We start from the raw sequence: 21,956 nt of genomic DNA, 5'->3' as shown, positions 1-21,956 counted from the left end.
GGGGCTGAATAATTTTGCATGCCCAATTTTTCAGTTTTTTATTTGTTAAAAAAGTTTGAAATATCCAATAAATTTCGTTCCACTTCATGATTGTGTCCCACTTGTTGTTGATTCTTCACAAAAAATTACAGTTTTATATCTTTATGTTTGAAGCCTGAAATGTGGCAAAAGGTCGCAAAGTTCAAGGGGGCCGAATACTTTCACAAGGCACTGTAACTGGAGAAGACAAAAATATGGAGCCGCCTGTGAATATAGTGTATATAACACTACCTTCAACTATGACCTCAATAATAAACATACAATTGAATGTATACATTTAAGACTATTTCACTAAAATCTGAAACATTTTGAACTTCATAAACAGATGTTAAGGAGGAAGTGTTGCATTGAATTGCATACTATTGTACAGGTGTAACTAATAAAGTGGCCTGTCAGTGTATAACAAAGCACAGAACTACAAGTAAAAAGGTATGATCTTTAAAGACAACACAGCTACACTGAGCCTTATTATGGAGTGGGCTTTGGACTGCAGGTGCTGGTGGAGCTCTCTAATGGTCAGAAGGTGACGGTGACCAAAGACGACATCCAGAAGATGAACCCGCTCAAGTTCAGTAAGGTGGAGGACATGGCTGCCCTCACTTTCCTCAATGAAGCCTCTGTCCTCCACAACCTGCGAGAGAGATACTTTTCCAGCCTGATCTATGTGAGAAACACATATACACGTTTGTATCTTTATTTTGTGAGGACCTTCACTGATCTCCAAACCCTAATCTAAATCTTAGCCCTTAAAACAAGTCTCAACCTTCAGAGGCCTATGTGGGACCAAACAAACAGTCTTACAATGTCTAATAAGGGGCAGGATGTAAAATTTAAATCTAAGCTTATGCATCTAATGCTGCCATGAAGATCACTGGAAGTTACAAACTCTAGCCCCTCCAGCCCTTATATGAGCAGACAGTGTTTGAGCAGCCAAAAAAAAAAAAAAAACTCATACACTGAAGTGTGAATATGAGCTGTTACCTTCTGGAAGATGATTCTGAGTCCCATAATTTGACGTCAACATGTTTAAAAGGTAACAGTGGCCTAAATCAAAATTTCAAATATAACAAGCTGTAAGGTTTGTACAATTCAAATTTTATGCAATGTGATGTTTTTGTAGAATATTACAGTTTGAGATGTAGAGTATTTCAGTTTAAAGGCTTGTGTCATATATATATTTATGGCTTTAATATTTAAATATACTGTATATGATGGTTTGCTTTTTTCAATGTTAAAGTAAAAAGGGGCAAAATTACAAGCTGATTCTGGCATTTCCATCCACCCATCCATCCATCATCTATACCGCTTATAATAGTGTCACGGTGGGGCTGAAGCCAATCCCAGCTGACATTGGGTGAGAGGCAGGGTCCACCCTGGACAGGTCACCAGTCTATCACAGGGCTGACATGTAGACAAACAACCACACTCACTCCTAAGGGAATTTAGAGTCACCAATCAACCTAAGCTGCATGTCTTTGAACTGTGGGAGGAAGCTGGATACCCAGAGAGAACCCATGCAGGGACAGTAAGAACATGCAAACTCCACACAGACAGGCCCCAGGTCGGCCGGGGTTCGGACCCGGGCTGAGCCTTCTTGCTGTGAGGTGACAGCACTATCCTCTGCGCCGCTGGTTTTTACACTGTTGGCTCAACTACTCTATGGACGCACATCTAACCGACATTTTCATTACAATTAATCTGCTGATTAGCTTTTTTATGAATTAATGTATTTAAGGTTTATTTTATAAAATGTCGGAAAATAATGAAAATGCTGTTCACAATTCCCTGGAGCCCATGGTGATGTTTTAAAATTGCTTGTTTCCTCTGAGCAGCAGGGCGCATCACAAAGATATTAATTTTACTATCATAAAACACAGGGAAAAATCAGCAAATGCTGATAATTAGGAAGTCAGAGATATGGAATTTTTGACATTTTTGCCTGCAAAGAAGAGTTGAATTATTAACCAGTGTATCAAAACTGGTACATTTTTATTTGTTCTCCGTTGTTGTTAAAAGGTCAGGGAACCTGTTAAGTTGCATGAAAGGTTTTATAAATGCACTGCCCAATAGGAATATGGCAGAATGTGAGCAGAACATTAACACACCATGTAGGAAGACCCTTTTGTAGATACCTAACATTTCTGATGCCTTCCCCAGACGTACTCAGGTCTGTTCTGTGTGGTGGTAAACCCCTACAAGATGCTGCCAATCTACTCTGAAAAGATCATCGAGATGTACAAGGGCAAAAAACGTCACGAGGTGCCGCCACACATCTACTCCATCACTGACAATGCATACAGGAACATGTTGCAAGGTAATGTTGTATGTGTACACTACTAGCTGTTGACAAATAAAAGCAGGCAGGTGAGAGCAGAAACAAACCAGTCAACCTGCTTCATGTATATAGAGATCCACCCAGTAAACAATACTGGGAGAAGGCCGATGAGAGAACTATCAGCTGTGAAGAAAAAGTCAGGCTTTGTTTTGTTTAAATTTTATTTTCTCTTGTAAATTATATACTTATAAATTATTATATGTGCTCTTGAGAATTTCCACCACTGCTTTTGCTAGTTTATTACTGCTAAATGGAGGAAGTCATATTATAGTGCAATGCTCCGGCCAGTCACGATTGGTCAAGTAGACAGTGATGGGTTTTTTTATTCTAAAATAATGTCACAGTACTTTATAAACAGTAAACACATATTTACTGGTGGCAGTGAAGAACCTTGACTGAAGCCTCAGAGTGCCATCTGGTCTGTGGTTGGTCCACCGGTGACCTCAGACCAACTCTTGGTTTTCCATTCAGCTCCACAGTGGCTAAACATGAAGCAGTATAACAAGATTACAGCAATGTAGTCCTGTATCCACCTGCTATTTTTAGATGATATGAGTGACTGGAGGCTAATCTCTCTCTGAATGAGGTCTCAGAGCTCTTGTGTGTAAGTAGAGCGGCCAGCACCGCCTCAGAGTTCATGTTTGGTCTGGTTCAGCTTGGCTTCAACTAACGAGCTCAGCTCAGTCAACATTTCATGTTATTTCCCCCTTTTAATATCCTTCTCTGTACCTCTCTCTCCACAGACCGTGAGGATCAGTCTATTCTCTGCACGTGAGTCTAAACCTACAATACTTGACCTTTTTCCATCACACTATACATGCATATGAGCGCACACACACAAACCATCACTTACTGTAGGGGGGACACTGACTTACTGTACATTAACCTCATCTATAAGCTAGAGTATGCCTACCTTCAACCGTTACGCTGACCTTAAACCAAATATTCACTGAACTTAATAAATTACATTGTGGGGACTTTAAATTTGTCTCACAATATGAGTGAGTTCCCTCACTATGACTTTATGAAGCATTTATGATGTGTATGTATCAGTAGTTTTCTTGTGTGGTCTGCAACTCATCACAAAACTGTTGAAAAAAACGTAACACTTTATGGGCCACTATTTCCTACTAAAGATTGGAGCCTGTTTATTTAGTTAGTCCACTGAGGTGTGTTGAGGCTATTACTGCCTTCCACATGAAATTCCATAAAAGAAATTGTTCCGTTTAAACCCCAGTTAATATCTACTACTAACTTTTGTATAGTTTGAACTGTGATTTTTCATTTATGGTTAATTTGAGACAAATGTCACACTTTGCATGGGTAGCTCCCCTTCTGTCCTCTGATTAAAAGCCTCACATTTATGTGAACTTAGCACTGAGAAGTAACTGGAAGTCTACTGGAACTGACTACCCTCTATTTTACCTGTATTTAGTACCAAATGCCATGGTTCTTTCCAGGAAACCTATTGGGAAATGATCTGGAAATAAACTGGAATTTACAGACCTGTAAAACTTTACCAAAAATATTCCCATCACAAAGCCAACGCTGACACAAAACTAATTTTATCCAGAGAAGAGTTTTAAACCCACTGATACTCACTATCATAAAAGACCAAGAAACCCAGGTGTAGGAAGTTAGACCTGGCTTTTTTCTACTTAAAAATGAATGATTAATTACTAGAAATGTTACCGTTATGGTATCAACTACGTGATTGATCACCTAGTTGTTTTAGCCATTTTATTGCTATACATAAATTGAATATTGTCACAGAATCACAGCTTCAGTTAAAATGTATACTGGCCTTCAAACAGTCTGACAGTAATTTTTCTCATCCCATCTCCCTTTACAACTGTTTCTTCTCCTCTCTCCCATCTGTTTTTTTTTTAAATTAATTTCTTTCCTGTATCCTCTCATTTTCCCCCGTCCTTTGTGCTCTCCAGAGGAGAGTCTGGAGCAGGGAAGACAGAAAACACAAAGAAGGTGATTCAGTACCTGGCCGTCGTCGCCTCATCACACAAAGGCAAGAAGGATGTCAACCCTGTGAGTAGAAATGTCTTTAGATTTCAGGCAATCCACAAACATGTTTTATTGCACTAATCTCTAGCTACTGTAAGAAATGCATTTTTGCAGTAAATTATCTGAAGTGATGTTCTTTAGGCTTCAGGATGGATAAACTGAACCTCTAAAACTAAAGTACTATCATATAATTTCAGACATTACTATACAAGTTAACCAAACCTGTGTTAAGAAACAAAGCTGTAGTCTCATATACCTACACAGTGTCTGAATTTTACTGGCTCCGTAACCAACAGTTTTTTTGTTCATCCCCCCCCCAATGATACAGCAGCAAGGATCTCTGGCCTATGTGAGTATAAAATTTCAAACATAGACATTTACACAATAGGTCATTGAAGTGATGTCCAAAATTGAATGTGATGACAAAAATGTTTGTCAGCATTCTATTTAACAGTATGCATGTATGTTACATCCACGCTTACATCCTCATATAAACAGTAATGTCACTGCGTGCTGCAGGGGGAGCTGGAGAAGCAGCTGTTGCAAGCTAATCCCATCCTGGAGGCCTTCGGAAATGCCAAAACCATCAAGAACGACAACTCCTCACGATTTGTAAGGGTTTCAATCTGTTCGTAAGATGGCAACCATTGTTTCTCACAGTTTAGTTTGCACAGTGACTACTGGTGACATGTACCTGTTGTTGCTACATTTGTCCACAGGGAAAGTTCATCAAGCTCAACTTTGATGTGACTGGCTATATTGTTGGAGCAAACATTGACACCTGTATCCTTTTTTTAAGATGTAAAACATCAATTAAATCCTTTGTCAAGTTTTGAAAATAATTTGGAAATATAGACTGAACTACTAATATTGCATTCACTGACTTAACCTCCTGACCTGATCAGACCTGCTGGAAAAGTCTCGCTGTATTCGTCAGGCCAACACTGAGAGAGCCTTTCACATCTTCTATTACATGGTGGCAGGAGCCAAAGACAAGATGAGGGGTGAGCAATTATAATCAGCAAAAGCTCTTCAATGCAATCTCCTCAGAGGGACCATATGCAGTTGCCAGTTTATTAGATATACATGAGCTGAAATAGTCTAATACTGTCCCCTAATAAATCCTCCCTTCATATCATGTTCACTTTTTTGTTAAAAGTGGTTTAGAAAGGTGTTTGAATTTTATGAAACTGTTAGGGTAGTTTGTGGTGTTGTTGAATTGCGTTGCAATATACTGAGAAATGTTTCTTATATTTTGTCCATCCTATTTATATCAAAGAGGTATCACCTTCATGGAGGGAGGGTTATTATACAGTAGTACTATTGTATTCGACTGCATTAGTTGTAGCTAGGTGTACAGGTACACAATAAACTGGCAACTGAGAGTATTTCTTCATTATATTTCTCCTTAGGTGACTTGGTCAGACTCAGCTGAGAAACAGATGTCAGTTTGTTCTCTCTGTGTCCAGCACAGTTAGGTCCAGTGCCTGTTTAGTGCAGGTCAGCCCAAAGGCCAGAAGCAAGGAGAGCCTGGCTACGTTATTTTCTTAGCTAACAAGCTAGTCAGCTGTCCATTGTGTAGTCAGCTGGGTTTAGCTGACAGAATAAGGACAGATATTAAAGCTGGCAGCTGCAGTATGAGGACAGGATGTTTGAGGTGGTGTGTAGTCACTGCAACCACCATTTGTTGGTCACCAAATGGCACTGGTGCTACCTGCTGCTATATATACAGTGGAAAGTCAACTTTGGAGTTGTTGGACAGTGTACTTGTTCTTGCATGATGGCACTAAGCTAGTAGTCTGTATCTATTTTCAGACCTTGTTTCATTAAGTGTAACCAAAGTTTCACTGTGTGTGTAGAGGAGCTGCTGCTAGAGGACTTCAGTAGCTATCATTTCCTGGTGGCTGGTCGTGTGGAGATTCCCGGTCAGCAGGATGATGAGATGTTTGATGAGACTCTGGAGGCTATGGAGATCATGGGCTTCACTGAAGAGGAGAGATTAGGTACATGCTCTACAATCATACATAGACCGTTTGTTTAGTTTAACCCACTGTGCTCTGCCCATATAGGTATACTGTCCATCTGTCAAACCATTTTCCAGCCTCAGTATTAGGGTTAAATATCAACAACAGCGATGTTCTGAGACATTTGTTCTCCCTCTATGAATCAGGACAGAAAATTTGATCTGATCTTGATCTTGTTGAGGACAAAGAAAAGCTGCCTAAACCCTGGCCAAATTGTTTTGTCACCACAGATCCAGAATTTCTTTACTCTTTGGACCCAGCAAAATATTTGTCTTCATCTTTGTTGTTTTCTTTTTTCATCTCTGCAGGGATGCTGAAGGTGGTGTCAACTGTGCTCCAGCTGGGCAACATCAAGTTTGAAAAAGAGAGGAACAGTGAGCAGGCAACGATGCCTGACAACACCGGTAATCATTTAAAAATGCCATCACCATCCTGTAAATGAACTTCTCAACTTCTCTGACTTCTTCTGCTTCTGTGACCTTACCCATCAACCCCAGTGGCCCAGAAGGTGTGCCACCTGCAGGGTGTCAATGTGACCGACTTCACCCGTGCAATCCTTACCCCTCGAATCAAAGTAGGCAGAGAGGTGGTGCAGAAGGCTCAAACCAAGCAGCAGGTAACAGAAAACCAAACCTCAATAGCTAAACTGAGAAAACAGCGGCTCTTTAAATTGAAAAAGCCTCAGAGTTGCAGTCAAGTAAATCTACTTACTTTCCACTTCTGAGCCTAAAGAATTGCTTTTCAGTATGACATAGATCCCTTCTGTTGCACCACTTTCCAGAGATATAAAATCATTCCAAAATTAATCACAACAAAGATCTTTGACTTTCTTCACCTCCCCCCTCAGGCTGATTTTGCAGTTGAGGCTTTGGCCAAGGCCATGTACGAGCGTCTGTTTTGCTGGATCCTGATGAGAGTCAACAAGACCCTGGACAAGAGTAAGAGGCAGTCATCCTCCTTTCTGGGCATCCTGGACATTGCTGGCTTTGAAATATTTGAGGTGAAGACATACTTAAGCCAAACATTGAAATATTTGGGTGTTTTAGTTTTTGTATCTTTCATTTTAAAGTTCTCGAATCACTGATTTGATCTCCTCCTCAGGACAACTCGTTCGAGCAGCTCTGCATCAACTACACCAACGAACGTCTCCAGCAGCTCTTCAACCACACCATGTTCGTCCTGGAGCAGGAGGAGTACAAAAGGGAAGGCATCGAATGGAACTTCATCGACTTTGGCCTCGACCTGCAGCCCTGCATCGAGCTCATTGAGAGGCCGGTCAGGACGGGCTGCAGCCCCACTTGCATGACATAATAGAGTAACAGTTTAACAGAATAAACTTGATTGATTTATCAAAGGAATAGCATTAGTGGTCTGACTGCAAAGTGAAATTTCTGCATAGTACAGTGGAATTAATTGCTCCCTTAGTCATTTAAAGAAGGAAAATACCAACAAAGAAGGGAGAGTAACAAATGAATCCTCTGCACCCTAGCGGTGCCGGTACGGGCAGCAGGTCACAGACTATGGTACATGTTGCTCTCCAAAACTTACAAGTAAACTACAGTGTAGAAATGTGTGATCTCAGATGGAGTTCCTGTGTCCTTTTGTCCTGTAGAACAACCCTCCAGGCATCCTGGCCCTGCTGGATGAGGAGTGCTGGTTCCCAAAAGCCACTGATGTTTCCTTTGTGGAAAAGCTGATGAATGCCCATGCCAGTCATGTTAAATTCTCCAAACCTAAACAACACAAACATAAACTGATGTTTAGCATTCTGCACTATGCTGGTAAGGTGAGGATCACTGAGGACTATAGGAATGACACAGTAATCACTGTAACTGTATATTAATGGAAATGATACAAACTGAGTTTAAATGACAAGGACAGTGATATTCTAGGTTTTATTACTGTCAAAAAAATCTCATGAAAACACCAGAACTACCAATGAATGTATCCTACTAATGAGTATTGTGTGTGTGTATCCAAAGCCTGACACATTCTATCTTATTCCTCTGTGCTATAGGGCTTTATTGTTGTCCACAGCTGCTGAAAATCCTCACTAGAGCACCAAACGTGGATTAATCCACAACTGAAAACAGTAAAAAAAATGCAGTATATTCTCCTGTTTGTTTGATTAAAAACTAGTGTCCAGCTGTCTTAGGGTATTACTGAACCATTTTAAAACATGAAACTACATATTTGAGAGCTGTTAATAATTACTTACTTACTGTATACTTTCAGTCAGAGCCGATGGGTTTGGATCTAAGAACCACAGTCAGTATTGGGAGATGGACTAACATGGGATTTGATGACACAACAGCATTTTAACATCACCAGCCTTTCCCTTTAAATGTTTTGCTCAGTTTTTAGTGATTATAACCACTGACAAGCATGACTTCCTTTTACATTTTTAGGTCGACTACAATGCTGCTGATTGGTTGACAAAGAACATGGACCCGCTGAACGACAATGTGACTGCTCTGCTCAACAACTCCTCCAGCATCTTCATCCAGGACCTGTGGAAAGACGGTCAGTTCTTCGAGAGGGGGCAATATTTCTACAATTACCAGGCTTCAGCCAAAAGTTTCCCCTTAGATTTGTAGACGTGATAATAAAATGTGGTATTTGTTTTTTCCCTGGTCAGTGGATCGAGTGGTGGGTCTGGAGACCATGACCAAGATGTCAGAGAGTTCAGTTCCCAGCTCCACTAAATCCAAGAAGGGCATGTTCCGTACAGTGGGTCAGCTTTACAAGGAGAGTCTGGGCAAACTGATGACCACGCTGCACAACACCCAGCCCAACTTTGTCCGCTGCATCATCCCCAACCACGAGAAGAGAGTAGGTTATTTTATTTAGGCTAAGCTACAGTCTACAGAGAAGACACTGTCTGTACATAGAGTCAGTGTTTTTTGGTTGGCTGCTGTACTGCAGGCTGGTAAGATGGACGCCCACCTGGTGCTGGAGCAGTTGAGGTGCAACGGGGTGCTGGAGGGAATCCGAATCTGCAGGCAGGGATTTCCAAATCGCATCGTGTTCCAGGAGTTCAGGCAGAGGTGAGGGAGCTGTCTGGGTCTATTGTGAATATACTTTGTAGTGGATTGAATATTACAGACAGTGCCATTACACTACCCCTATTTTAAAAGTAGTATTGCAGATCTTCAGTATAACCACTGAATGGCAGTGAACACTGATTTTACACTCAGGTCAACTGTCACCTCCTCCAGCGCTGCCACTGTAGTGATGCTGGAGAAGTGTCAGGAGAAGACACAATTCCATACCAAACTTTGGGTGAAATGGCAGTTTTTAATCGTTCTGTTCACCACTGACTATCGAAGGAGGATAAAACATTGTGTCAAAGTGATTGTTGTCTTCTTGTTTGTAGATATGAGGTCTTGGCTGCCAGTGCTATTCCTAAAGGCTTCATGGATGGGAAACAGGCATGTTGCCTGATGGTGAGCTGGATGAACTCTTGTGTATAACATATAACACTGTTGGTGAAACATAAACATGATTATTATCAACATTGGAGTTGTTAGAAGCAGAGGGTTCTGGGATATTGTTCATAGTTTGATCCCTTTAAACTCCTAATCCCGCTCCTCTCCCCCAGGTAAAGCACCTGGATCTGGATCCTAACCTGTATCGCATTGGTCAGAGCAAGATGTTCTTCAGGACAGGAGTTTTGGCCCAGCTGGAAGAGGAGCGAGACATCAAACTGACTGTTATCATCATCGCCTTCCAGGGACAAGCAAGAGGCTTCCTGGCCCGCAAGTATGAGAACTAGACATTTGAACCAAGTAATAGTGTCTTAACATCTATTACTGCACATAGTTAAGTTACACACAAGCGTACATCTGATTCTTGTGTGTGTGTTTTCAGGGCATTTAGTAAACGTCAGCAGCAGCTGAGTGCTGTGAAGGTAATCCAGAGGAACTGCGCCTGTTACCTCAAACTCAAGAACTGGCAGTGGTGGAAGCTCTTCACTAAGGTTTTACACACACACACACGCAAACACTGGCACTTATCAGTGTTCACATATATAAATTTACAGGTTTTTATAATTATTCATCATGCTTCATACAAAAGATTACATTAAAACTGCAACTAATAATTATTAAAGATTATTCTGTGAACTTGATCTAACAGTGCAGAGCTGAACCTGACAAAAACAGTCTGATATGTCCTAAAATGAGAGATTCCCACTTGATTTATGACATTTTTCTTTGGTGCTATTATCAAGGAAAATTTTTATTTTGCTAGTGGATCTAAGATTCACAAAACTGAAGTCATGTGAGACTTTCAGAGCAAAACATTATCCATAAATGATAGCATGTACTGTATATTCACAAGAAACCAGTACTGAAAGAATGTGTGATGTGTCCATGGATCAGGTGAAGCCCCTGCTGCAGGTAACCAGACAAGAAGAGGAAATGGGTCAGAAGGAGGAGGAGCTAAAGGCGGCGAGAGAGGTGGCAGCCAAGGCTGAGGCCGAACTGAAAAACATCACCCAGAAACACAACCAGGTGAAATAAAGTTTGTGGCTTCTTTTCTACCTTTAAAAAAGTACATCTTCAGAAATGATTGAAGTCTTTATTTGTAGCTGCTGGAGGAGCGATCCCACCTGGAATCAAAGTTTCAGGCAGAGACTGAGCTGTACATTGAAGCCGAAGAGATGAGGGTGCGACTGGAGGCCAAGAAGAAGGAGCTGGAGGAGGTGCTGCATGAGATGGAGGCCCGGCTGGAGGAGGAGGAGGAACGCAGCAGCGCCCTGCAACAGGAGAAGAAGGACATAGAGCAGCAGCTACAGGTGGACACAGTATTATTATAACAACTATTTTTATTATTTAATAAATTGGTTTTACAAATTAATTGTTCGGTGTATAGAATATGAGAATATAGTGAAAAATGTCTGAGAAACACAGCAAATCCTCAAATTAGAGAAGCTGAAACCAGTGACCTTTGGGCATCATTGTTTGAAAATGACTAACAATTATTTCATTATCAAACTTCTCTGTTGATTACATGATTATTTAACTAATTGTTTCAGGTCTACTAGTTTTATTTTAGTCTGTAAATGTTTTATACATCACTTTTTGCATAAAATTTTGTGTGGCTTAAAGAAGATGACAGATTTAAAGATAAAATAAAACATGCACAAAAAACAGTAACAACTACTGTCTTTATGACAACCACTTACACCATCATCATCTTAATAACTGTGGTTTTCTGAAATTAAGCAAAGTGTACATTAAAAATATCATTACAATGGTCATAACAGATTTTTTCTTCCTTTTCATTTTTTACCTTCTGGCCTCTATTTAACTACATCCATGCTGCTGTCATGCAGCTCATGGAGGCCCGCATAGCCCAGGAAGAAGATGCTCGACAGAAGCTGCATCTGGAGAAAGTGGCTATGGAGGGGAAGGTGAAGAAAGCGGAGGAGGACATCTTGCTCATGAAAGACCAGAATAACAAACTGCAGAAGGTGTGATTGAGCACCTTTATATGGTGTAGCCTACACGTTTCACTCACAGCATGTAATATAATCGTGTACTCTCCTGTCTCGGTTTCTAGGAACGAAAGCTTCTAGAGGAAAAGATGGCTGATATGAGCTCTAACCTGGCCGAGGAGGAGGAGAAGTCCAAGAATCTGACCAAACTCAAGAACAAATACGAGTCCATGATGTCTGACCTGGAGAGTCAGTCACAAGATGTTTCAGTCTGTCTCTTCTGCTCACCTCTGTTTGGATAAATAGAATAAGGCAGCTAATAATTTTGTGACCATGGTTTAATAAATCATAAACTGAAAATTCAGAAACAATTTTTTAAAATTAAAACAGAAGCTATTTTCTCTCCTTTTTTGGAAATATTGAAAATGTAAAAGACAGTGAACCATAGAATAAGTACAAACAACATATACATCCTAAGTTGTAAAGAAAAAAGGTTAGAAGCTCTGGTCCTCTTTAAAATAAAGACTTGGATGAATTTTAGCCAACAGAGTTAAAAGATTGCTATAAAAATACAAAGATTGAAACTCAAATTTATCTGCCAGAATGTCAAATAGTGTATTTCTAATAAGTTCTTAAGTGCACTGATTTAATGTGATGAAAAGGTTGCTAGAATTAGCAGGACTCCACACTTTGGGTTTGATGATTTGATTTCCCATAATTATTTCTGGAGAAGTTTGTTCACTACTTTCATTTGTCTGGTCTGCGCAGTGCGTCTGAAGAAGGAGGAGAAGGGTCGTCAGGACACAGAGAAGGCCAAGAGGAAAGTGGAGGCAGAGCTGACTGACCTCCAGGAGCAGCACACCGACCTGCAGGCCCAACTGGCTGAGCTCCAAGCCCAGCTAGCTGCCAAGGAAGAGGAGCTCCAGGCCACCCAGGCTCAGTAAGAGAGACCCCACCTCATGATACAACACAGTGTTGGACAGAACCAACAATAACTAATTCATGATCAGAATTTAGGGAATAAAGATAACTGTCCAGGAAAATGTTAAGATAGTCATAAAAGCTGTAAAACAGCCCTTTGCCACACTGCCAAGAATAAAATTCTGGTGAAAAAAATGCTGTATCTAAAAATAATGGAAGCAGTAACGGCACATAGGTTTCATCAAGGTTACTAGATTCCCCATTTTTTTCCTAGAAAAAATAACCAAATAATGACCTCGGTGCCCAAAGACCACACTGAAAATTGATGTGACTGAAGCCATCTGGTTCTCAGAGACATTTAACGCTAACTCCTGATTTTAAAAATTAGCCTTCAAGCCCCAGATTCAGAGGTAAAACTCTTGTCCTAACAATTCCCCACCTTCCATGTGTCACAGCTTGGAGGAGGAGAGTAGTCAGCGTGGAGCAGCAGTCAAGCGAGTTCGGGAGTTGGAGGCTCTGCTCTCAGAGCTGCAGGAGGACCTGGAGGCTGACAGGGCAGCGAGGGGGAAGGCTGAGGCTGCTCGACGGGACCTTGGGGAGGAGCTTAACGCTCTGCGATCTGAGCTGGAGGACAGCCTGGACACCACTGCTGCCCAGCAGGAGCTACGGTCTGATCTGATATAACCTACATATGCAGATTGATATACACATTCTAATTTATAAACTTTTTTTTTTCTTTTTTAAGCATTTAGAACCAATTTGAAATAGTTTAGTTTGCACTGAACAGTGTTAAAAGCAGAAGCTAAATGACACAAGGTGGTACAGAACAGTAAATAACAGTGTTGTCTGCATAAAAAAGCTGATGTAAGTAGATCTGTGTGGTGTTATTGTATTTTGCAGGGTGAAGCGTGAGCAGGAGGTGGTCATGTTGAAGAAAGCTATGGAGGAGGAGGGACGGCGCCATGAGGCCCAAATCCAGGACCTGAGACAGAAACACAGCCAGGTTGTGGAGGAGCTCACTGAGCAGCTGGAGCAGGCCAAAAGAGTATGTACACACACCTACACACACAACAAGGTGTGACCTAAAGAAATTGTTCAATAATGATAAAGAATGATGTGAGATGAACATGAAAATTGGCAAAGAAAACATTACTGCTTTATGCATGCTTTGTTGTGACCAGTGCACTTGAACTTTAAAAATATAATACAAGTAAAGAGGTTGACTCTTATTCACTCAGCATTGCTTCCTCTCCATTCAGGTGAGAGCTGGTCTGGAGAAAACTAAGCAGGCTCTGGAGAAGGAGGCAGCAGACCTGAACGCTGACTTGCAATGCCTCACCAGTGCCAAACAGGACGTGGAGCACAAGAAGAAGAAGGTGGAGGGTCAGCTGAATGACCTCCACTCACGCTTCAATGACAGTGAAAGGCAGAGGACTGAGCTGGCGGAGCGGGTCTCCAAGATCACTGTGAGTCAAGTATGAATAAACAAATGCTGAGCCACCTGACTGCCTATATCACATGCAATTTGTATCTACTGTATATAAGGGGAAAACGGCCCCAACAACACTGAATGTTAAACCCTAACCACCTGAAAACTAAATCTACAGAAAATTAGTAAAGAATGTTTCAGTAAAGTCTTAAAAAGCATCCATCTTTGTTGCATTCAATATGTTAAGGCAGTAATGACTTAACTATTACACGGTGGCCAAAACTACATACTCTGGATTATCGTTCATTTCAAATATTCTTCCACCTCTCTCTCTTTCTTTCAGTCTCTCACTCCTGTTTTCTCTTGCTCTCTGCCAGATGGAGCTGGACAGTGTGATGGGTCTGTTGAATGAGGCGGAAGGTAAGAACACCAAGCTGAGTAAAGATGTCACCACCCTGTCCTCTCAGCTCCAGGACACACAGGTGAGGACACAACATATATACACCTGTGAATTATATGTAGTTGTTCCACACAGCTGTTTTTGGCTTAATTTCCTACAGAACCTTCATTTGTACTTTCCTTTTAAATGTTTCTTCTCCCAAAATGAAGTATATGGATGTTTTGTATTTTTGACAACTGTCTTTGCAAATGAATAAAATTAGTTAAGCTAACTGGAGTAACATTTTTATTATTTTGACATTTAATTTTGTATAAAATATAATCCTGGCCCGTGGATCTCCATCCAGATTAAGTTTTGTCCATGCATGGGAAAGATTTCAAGCACCTCTGCAATCAAAGTAGTAAACACTTCAGAGTTCTACATTCTCATTGTTCTCCTTCTCCTTTAGGAGCTGCTGTCAGAGGAGACCCGTCAAAAGCTGAATCTTTCTGGAAGTCTGCGTCAGATGGAGGAAGACAGGAACAGCCTGATGGAGCAGCTGGAGGAGGAGACTGAGGCCAAAAGGGCCGTGGAGAGGCAGGTCTCTGGCCTCAATGTGCAGGTCACTAACTTCACACTTTACACCAAGAGAGTGGTGTTGTTTAGATCACTATGACTAACTAAATGACCGTTCACTTAAACTCTCTCTTCCACCTTCTGTCAGCTGTCTGACTACAAGAAGAAACTAGATGAAATGTCGGGGATGGTGGAGCTGCTGGAAGAAGCAAAGAAGCGTCTGCAGCGTGATCTAGAGGTGGCTAATGGCGAGTATGAGGAGAAGGCCTCAGCTTATGATAAGTTGGAGAAGAGTCGATTCCGGCTGCAGCAGGAGCTGGAGGACGTCCTCATGGACCTGGACAATAAGCAGCAGCTCGTCTCCAACCTGGAGAGGAAGCAGAAAAAGTTTGATCAGGTCTGACTGTTACTGAAGATGCTTCATTTTGTTTGATTACAGTAAGCAAAACGGTTTCAGTGGTACAGTAAACACATCGTTATTGTTTTAAGACAGACTTGGAAAATTGTGAGCCTGAATAGTCTAAATCCTTCCCACCACTACAGAGTGTTATAGAATAGAGCAGGTTGTGTGTTGAACTTCCTTTATTTTTTGCTTCTGTTGTACCCTGTACTTTTTACCATACTGACTCTGAGAGACGAGACAGTCCAAATAACTACAAAACAGTGCTGATTTATTCCATGAACACGGGTTAAAATTAACATTACACGCTCAGGCATCTTGCACCTCCAAACTGTTCGCAGGCAGATGTAAGATGAAAGAACCTGAACCCACCAGGCCTATACATTATATCCCCTCGGTTGGGCTAGCCCCATACTACACAGAAACGTCAACCGAGACGTCTCTGTTGCCAGCTTTGCAGCTGGCCATAGCAGTAGTCAAAACATGAAGCAAATCAACGTGTGAATGTGTTGGTTAAGTGGTGTGTAGCTAAAAACATTCTCACACGACCTCTAGTAACATGTCGTGATATTAAACATAAGATCATATTATGGCTAAGGCTACAGTTATACACATCATAATAATAATATTAAACACCCTGTCTGCTGACAGTCATCAACTCTTCTCTCTAGTTATCCTTGACCAGATGTACCCTGTAGAAACTCATAAGCATGACTAAGCATTTAACAGTCTAACTAGACATCCTATCTCCACTAAACATTTCTAATACATAAAGTATCTATCCAGTATCTATCTGACTAAAAATACCTAACACTTCTTTTACCTTTACCTGAAATCTTCTGTGTTCATGTATGTCAGATGTTGGCAGAAGAACGAGCTGTGTCCTGTAAGTTTGCAGAGGAGCGGGATCGGGCAGAGGCGGAGGCGAGAGAGAAGGAGACTCGTGTGTTAGCTCTGGCCAGAGCACTGGAAGAGAACCAGGAGGCTCTGGAGGAGGCAGAGAAGACCATGAAGGTCCTCCGAGCTGAGATGGAGGATCTCATCAGCTCCAAGGATGACGTGGGAAAGAGCGTAAGCTGAACATGAATGAAGTATTTTACATTATTAGAGAATCTGATATTAATTCTGATCTTACGTCCTTTCTATTTTCTGTCAGGTCCATGACCTTGAAAAGGCAAAGCGTGGTTTGGAGGCCATCATGGAGGAGATGAGGACCCAGATGGAGGAGCTGGAGGATGAACTCCAGGTTGCTGAGGATGCCAAACTGCGTCTGGAGGTCAACACTCAGGCCCTGAGAGCTCAGCATGAGAGGGAGCTGCAGTCCCGTGATGAGATGGGCGAGGAGAAAAGGAAGCAACTCCTCAGACAGGTGGAGAACAACTACTGCTGCTGTTCTCAATTTATCTAAGACATAATCATGCTACAGGAGGTGACATTTGTTTCCCAGTGACTCCAAAAATCTCCTCTCTTCCTGTCAGGTGCGTGAGCTGGAGTCAGAGCTGGAGGAGGAGAGGAAGCAGCGAGCTCAGGTGTCTGCTGGGAAGAAGAAGCTGGAAGGGGAGCTGAAGGACATGGAGGATCAACTAGAAACCACCAGCAGGGGGCGTGATGAGGCGGTCAAGCAGCACCGCAAGATCCAGGTCAGGACGCACATTTTTTTCCCCTAACATTCAGTATCTTTAAATGTGATACAAAATCAAAGCTGGACTGATGTATTTGTATACCAATAATCATTTTCATATATGACAGTGATTCTGGTCATTTTTTAAATTCTTCTCTGAGCAGTTACTCAGTTAACATACTACTGTAGTTAACTGTAGTTAGTATGTAGTCAGGGTCTGGTGTGTTTTGAAAACCATTTGAAACCTGGTTTGCCCCCTTCTGCTATCCTCACAGGGCCAGATGAAGGACCTCCAGATGGAGATGGAGGGCTCTTGCATAGCCCAAAAGGAGGTCCTTGCCTCAGCCAGAGAGTCTGAGCACAGATCCAAGGCCATGGAGGCTGAGATCATCCAGTTGCACGAGGTGAGGTCAAGTAGTGCATCTGGGTTCTTCAGCATAAAAGCTTGTTGTTCCCCATCATTTGATGTATCTATGCTATGGTACAAAGGAACACCCTATATCAGGCTTTAACATGAACATAATACTTGTTAGTAGGATACATTTAGTATTGGTTTTGGCCTTTTTATGGGATTTACTGACATTAAGAAAAATACAGTATATCACAGAAGTATCAGGAAATTGTCATTCTTTGTCTGCTTAATGGCACCTTAGATTGTGTTCATCTTATAATCATAATCACCTTCCTGGGTTTGTCCAGATGTTGGCAGCGGCTGAGAGAGCTCGTAAGCAGGCGGCAAAAGAGAGGGATGAGCTGTCTGAGGAACTGGGCAGTAACTCCTCTGGAAAGTAGGTGTCTTGTGAAATATATGCATTTTATGTGGTCACATTTATCTTCAGTGGCAAATAAAACATCAAAAAAATGAGCTTCTGTAACTTTTATGAAACAAAAAGTAATCTGGGAGGGAGATCTATCAGTGGGTGGAAGATGATCTCAATTAAGTGTGCAAAACAGTAGTCGTGATTTTAACCTTAGCAATTTCCCTGCATTTCTGCCCATTAGTTTTTAGAATGCCATGCAAAAAATTGGGCCATGAGGAAGATGCCCGATGCTGGCACTATAGGACAGTGCATCAACATAACTTATGGGAATCATCCTGAAATATTAATGGAAGCTACATCTGCATCCAGTAGATAATCTGATGCTTTATCCCATGAATTTTATGAGATTTTAGATTTTCATCTGTTTATTATGCTCAACTGAACATTTACTGACACTAATAGGAAGTAGCGAGGGCAAATCAGAATTTTTTGATTCAAAATTTTTTGAAAATGTGTGTAGACAACTATTTTCCAATATCTTCTCCCTTCAGTATTGTAAGGTAGAAAAGCCTCTAAAACAGGGACTAAGAAGGGCTCAACAATGTGAATGTCTTTTGTATTAACCTTTTAGAACTAGCTTAATTTCATTTCTCCATCCTCTGTTAAGGTCAATGCTGTCTCATGAAAAGCGTCATCTGGAAACTAAGATCAGCCAGTTGGAAGAGGAGCTGGAAGAGGAACAGTCCAATGTGGAGACCCTCAATGACCAGTTGAGGAAGAGCCAGCAGCTGGTGGGTGTAGAGAGGACTAACCATAAGTGGGATTTATTACCTGAATCCATACATACATACATAACATGATAAATGTAACAAGCTAAACTGCAGCTAGTGTGATTCAAATGTGAGATGTTTTGTTTTCCCTTGTTTTTCTGACTGCTGCCGTTCAGGTGGAGCACCTGGGTTCAGAGCTGGCAGCAGAGAAAGCCTCCTCTCAGAGCAGGGAGGGATCCAAGCAGCAGCTGGAACGGCAAAACCGGGAGCTGAGGGCCAAACTCCAAGAGACCGAGGGCCAGGGCCGCTCCAAACTCAAATGCTCAATCGCTGCTCTGGAGGCCAAGCTGAGAGAGGTTGAAAAGCAGCTGGAGATCAAAAACAGGTACTAGTGCATGGTGGGAAATGGAGTTAAAGCACATTTGAATCCCAGCTCACATTTAACCAGTATAACAATGGGACACATGGAAAGTAAATTGTACTAAAACACAGTGAGATGCATGACTATTAAATGTTAAGGTAATGACACCGTGTCATATTGTGTAGAGAACATCAGGCCAATGCCAAGATTCTGCGTCAGAAGGAAAAGAAACTGAAGGATTTAACCATCCAGATGGAGGATGAGAGGAAGCAGGCGCAGCAATACAAAGATCAGGTAATGAGGCTGTAATCTGAAAAGTGGGTAACACTTCATAATAATCAGCTGTAATGCATTTGTTTTTAATTAACAAAAGTTTGTAAATAATTACATGCTATATTAACATTACAAATATTTTGTCTATAAATACTATAATCATTTAATTATATCAGTTTTTATTCATTTACTGATTAACTACAATGTTTACAGATGATTCAGAACATATGCTGTGTGATACATTATGCCATTTAATAATCATTTACAAACATTTGTAAATATTTTTGTTCTTTATTAGACAAATGTGTTAGAAAAGTGTATTAGAAAACCCAAATGGATACTTATTATTTATTGTGGTTTCAGTCAGAGAACCTGCAAATAAAATAGCCCATCCATTTCTCCTCTATGTGCAGGCGGAGAAGGGCAACATGCGGGTGAAGCAGCTGAAGCATCAGCTGGAGGAGGCGGACGAGGAGGTGCAGCGTGTGACGGCAGCCCGCAAGAAACTGCAGCGGGAGTTGGATGAGGCGACTGAGGCCAACAATGCCCTCAGTAGAGAGGTGTCTTCAGTCAAGACCGAACTCAGGTAGCGAGGGTCCCATTGAACTCTGGCACAGACTCAACTGTTCCTAGAAATGTAGCAAAGACGCAAACTAACTTTATTTTTTAAACTCAAATATTGTCAAAATTAGCCTCAAATGAATCAGATTTTTTTCTTTTTAAGAAAATGACTTCTACCCAGGGAACTTAACATTCTAGCATTCTTACAGCAAATTTTAACGTCCAGCTACCTTTAGACGGAGAATTAAACTATCCAAGAGTGATTAATCAATTAAATATTCCAAGTGGTACAATTCTCTGAAATGTTTTCTTTTTTAGTAATCTGGTCTGGGACAACAGAGAATTTGAAAACAGGTCGGTGCAGTAAAATGATGGGTCCCACTGCAAAAGACCAGTGGGAATCTGGGCAGATTTTCCCATTCATCTGTTTATTTTAAGTAAATTAAGACGTCAGTTCCATCTGCAGTAACAAACAATTTAAACAGAGAACGGTTCTTTAATCCTAATGATATATAATGAAACTCTTGGTGCTTAAGATAAGAGGAACAAGATCATTTGTGACTAAATTTCCTTATGCTCCTCCTGTCTGGCTGCTCCTGTTTCACACCCATCCTCAGACACTACTGATCTGCAAACTGTCCTCTGGGCTTTCAGGGAATACTCCTCTTCCTGAACAAGCTTTTTACTTCATTGCTATCCTAATCCCTCTGGTTCACACCTGTTGAAAGATTTCAGGGGCTTCTACTTTTGTCCTGCATTTGCTTTGCATTAAGACACCAAGTTCTCGCTGCTCTCTGCCCTTCATCTCTTTCTGACTCTCCTCTTCCTCCTCTCTCTCTCTCTCTTCCTCCTGATGTGTCGGATGTTCCCAGGTGAGTCAGGTTTCAGCAGCACCAGCCCTCGGAGCAACAGCATCAGGAGATTCGGGATGGGTGGGAATATCAGTCGGAGGAGCACCACCAAAGAAAACTCTGCAGATCTGCAAGAAGGAGGGCCTTCTCCCCCATCTCCTCCTGCCTGCACTCCTCCTCTGGAAGCCCACGGCGAGACTAACTCCAAGTAAAAGTAGACATAACTGACTCCCAAATTATTTTCACCTTTTGACATTTTATAGACAATCAATTTTCATGAAAATCTACAGACCATTTAAATTTACAATTTAAAAAAATATTTACCTGTAGCTCTGTGAAATATTTTTCTTCTTTGTTTCTTAATTAGGTAAACTCCTCTCAAATCATTTGTTCAAAAACTTCGACACTTCATACATGAGATGGTCACGCATAGATGGTTGTCTGAATTGTTTCACCTTTCTTTCTGAGCAAACATTTTATATGACACTGCTCCAAACAGTACACTGTACACGAGCATGAGCAGCCGCTGCTATGCCAACGACTACAGCCAGAGATTTTACAAGTTCAGGTCACACTGGACTGTGTCAGCAATCAGGAAGAAAACTGGATTGCAGCTGCTGGATTTCTCCACAATCTAACAAGAAGCGGATTGGTTCCTGCACAGCTGAGTGCTCTCTGCCATCTGGACACTCCAACAAACATGGCATGACTTATGCGACAATGAATAGGCTAATCACTAGTCATTAGTAATATGCAGTCGTCAGTTTGTTTTATACTGATTTATTAGCAAGAAACAGCAGCAGCTTCCATCCAGTTCTCCCTCGATAACTAGCCCAACTTTTCTCTGTTCCATTATTTTCTCCCTTCTGTTTGTAGCGCACCTGTGTATTACTCACCAGAAATTTTACAGTGGGTACGGAAAGTATTCAGACCCCCTTAAATGTTTCACTCTTTGTTATATTGCAGCCATATGCTAAAATCATTTTTCATTTTTTCCCCTCAATGTACACACAGCACCCCATATTGACAGAAAAACACAGAATTTTTGACATTTTTGCAGATTTATTAAAAAAGAAAAACTGAAATATCACATGGTCATAAGTATTCAGACCCTTTGCTAGTCTTCTTTGGGTTCTTCTGTACGTCTCTCACCAAGGCTCTTCTCCCCCGATAGCTCAGTTTGACCGGACGGCCAG

At 41.3% G+C, this 21,956-nt stretch overlaps 1 protein-coding gene across 1 annotated transcript in view; it reads left to right on the top strand.

Moving 5' to 3' along the window:
* The window catches only part of LOC109962824 (myosin-11-like), a 28,916-nt gene extending 8,140 nt beyond the window's left edge, over positions 1–20,776 (top strand). Inside the window, exons 5-45 of the mRNA XM_020604853.1 lie at positions 533–703; positions 2,197–2,353; positions 3,118–3,145; positions 4,318–4,417; positions 4,722–4,742; positions 4,913–5,005; positions 5,113–5,176; positions 5,299–5,397; positions 6,253–6,396; positions 6,726–6,821; positions 6,915–7,033; positions 7,265–7,417; positions 7,519–7,692; positions 8,030–8,203; positions 8,826–8,940; positions 9,056–9,249; positions 9,343–9,464; positions 9,794–9,863; positions 10,019–10,179; positions 10,288–10,396; positions 10,800–10,931; positions 11,009–11,215; positions 11,756–11,893; positions 11,983–12,106; positions 12,626–12,797; positions 13,234–13,446; positions 13,679–13,823; positions 14,038–14,244; positions 14,585–14,689; positions 15,056–15,208; positions 15,311–15,559; positions 16,421–16,633; positions 16,719–16,931; positions 17,041–17,202; positions 17,459–17,587; positions 17,883–17,971; positions 18,612–18,735; positions 18,891–19,099; positions 19,261–19,369; positions 19,762–19,934; positions 20,527–20,776. Of these exons, the coding sequence (XP_020460509.1) occupies positions 533–703; positions 2,197–2,353; positions 3,118–3,145; positions 4,318–4,417; positions 4,722–4,742; positions 4,913–5,005; positions 5,113–5,176; positions 5,299–5,397; positions 6,253–6,396; positions 6,726–6,821; positions 6,915–7,033; positions 7,265–7,417; positions 7,519–7,692; positions 8,030–8,203; positions 8,826–8,940; positions 9,056–9,249; positions 9,343–9,464; positions 9,794–9,863; positions 10,019–10,179; positions 10,288–10,396; positions 10,800–10,931; positions 11,009–11,215; positions 11,756–11,893; positions 11,983–12,106; positions 12,626–12,797; positions 13,234–13,446; positions 13,679–13,823; positions 14,038–14,244; positions 14,585–14,689; positions 15,056–15,208; positions 15,311–15,559; positions 16,421–16,633; positions 16,719–16,931; positions 17,041–17,202; positions 17,459–17,587; positions 17,883–17,971; positions 18,612–18,735; positions 18,891–19,099; positions 19,261–19,369; positions 19,762–19,934; positions 20,527–20,536 (5,640 nt within the window). The 3' untranslated portion in view covers positions 20,537–20,776. The remainder of the gene's footprint in view (positions 1–532; positions 704–2,196; positions 2,354–3,117; positions 3,146–4,317; positions 4,418–4,721; positions 4,743–4,912; positions 5,006–5,112; positions 5,177–5,298; positions 5,398–6,252; positions 6,397–6,725; positions 6,822–6,914; positions 7,034–7,264; positions 7,418–7,518; positions 7,693–8,029; positions 8,204–8,825; positions 8,941–9,055; positions 9,250–9,342; positions 9,465–9,793; positions 9,864–10,018; positions 10,180–10,287; positions 10,397–10,799; positions 10,932–11,008; positions 11,216–11,755; positions 11,894–11,982; positions 12,107–12,625; positions 12,798–13,233; positions 13,447–13,678; positions 13,824–14,037; positions 14,245–14,584; positions 14,690–15,055; positions 15,209–15,310; positions 15,560–16,420; positions 16,634–16,718; positions 16,932–17,040; positions 17,203–17,458; positions 17,588–17,882; positions 17,972–18,611; positions 18,736–18,890; positions 19,100–19,260; positions 19,370–19,761; positions 19,935–20,526) is intronic.
* The last annotated feature ends 1,180 nt before the right edge of the window (positions 20,777–21,956 follow it).

Source organism: Monopterus albus, unplaced genomic scaffold, assembly GCF_001952655.1.
Source record: "Monopterus albus unplaced genomic scaffold, M_albus_1.0 scaffold68.1, whole genome shotgun sequence".
In the NCBI taxonomy this organism is placed as follows: Eukaryota; Metazoa; Chordata; class Actinopteri; order Synbranchiformes; family Synbranchidae; genus Monopterus; species Monopterus albus.
Note: the sequence above shows the minus strand (reverse complement) of the source record. Positions and strands in the feature narration are given on the sequence as shown.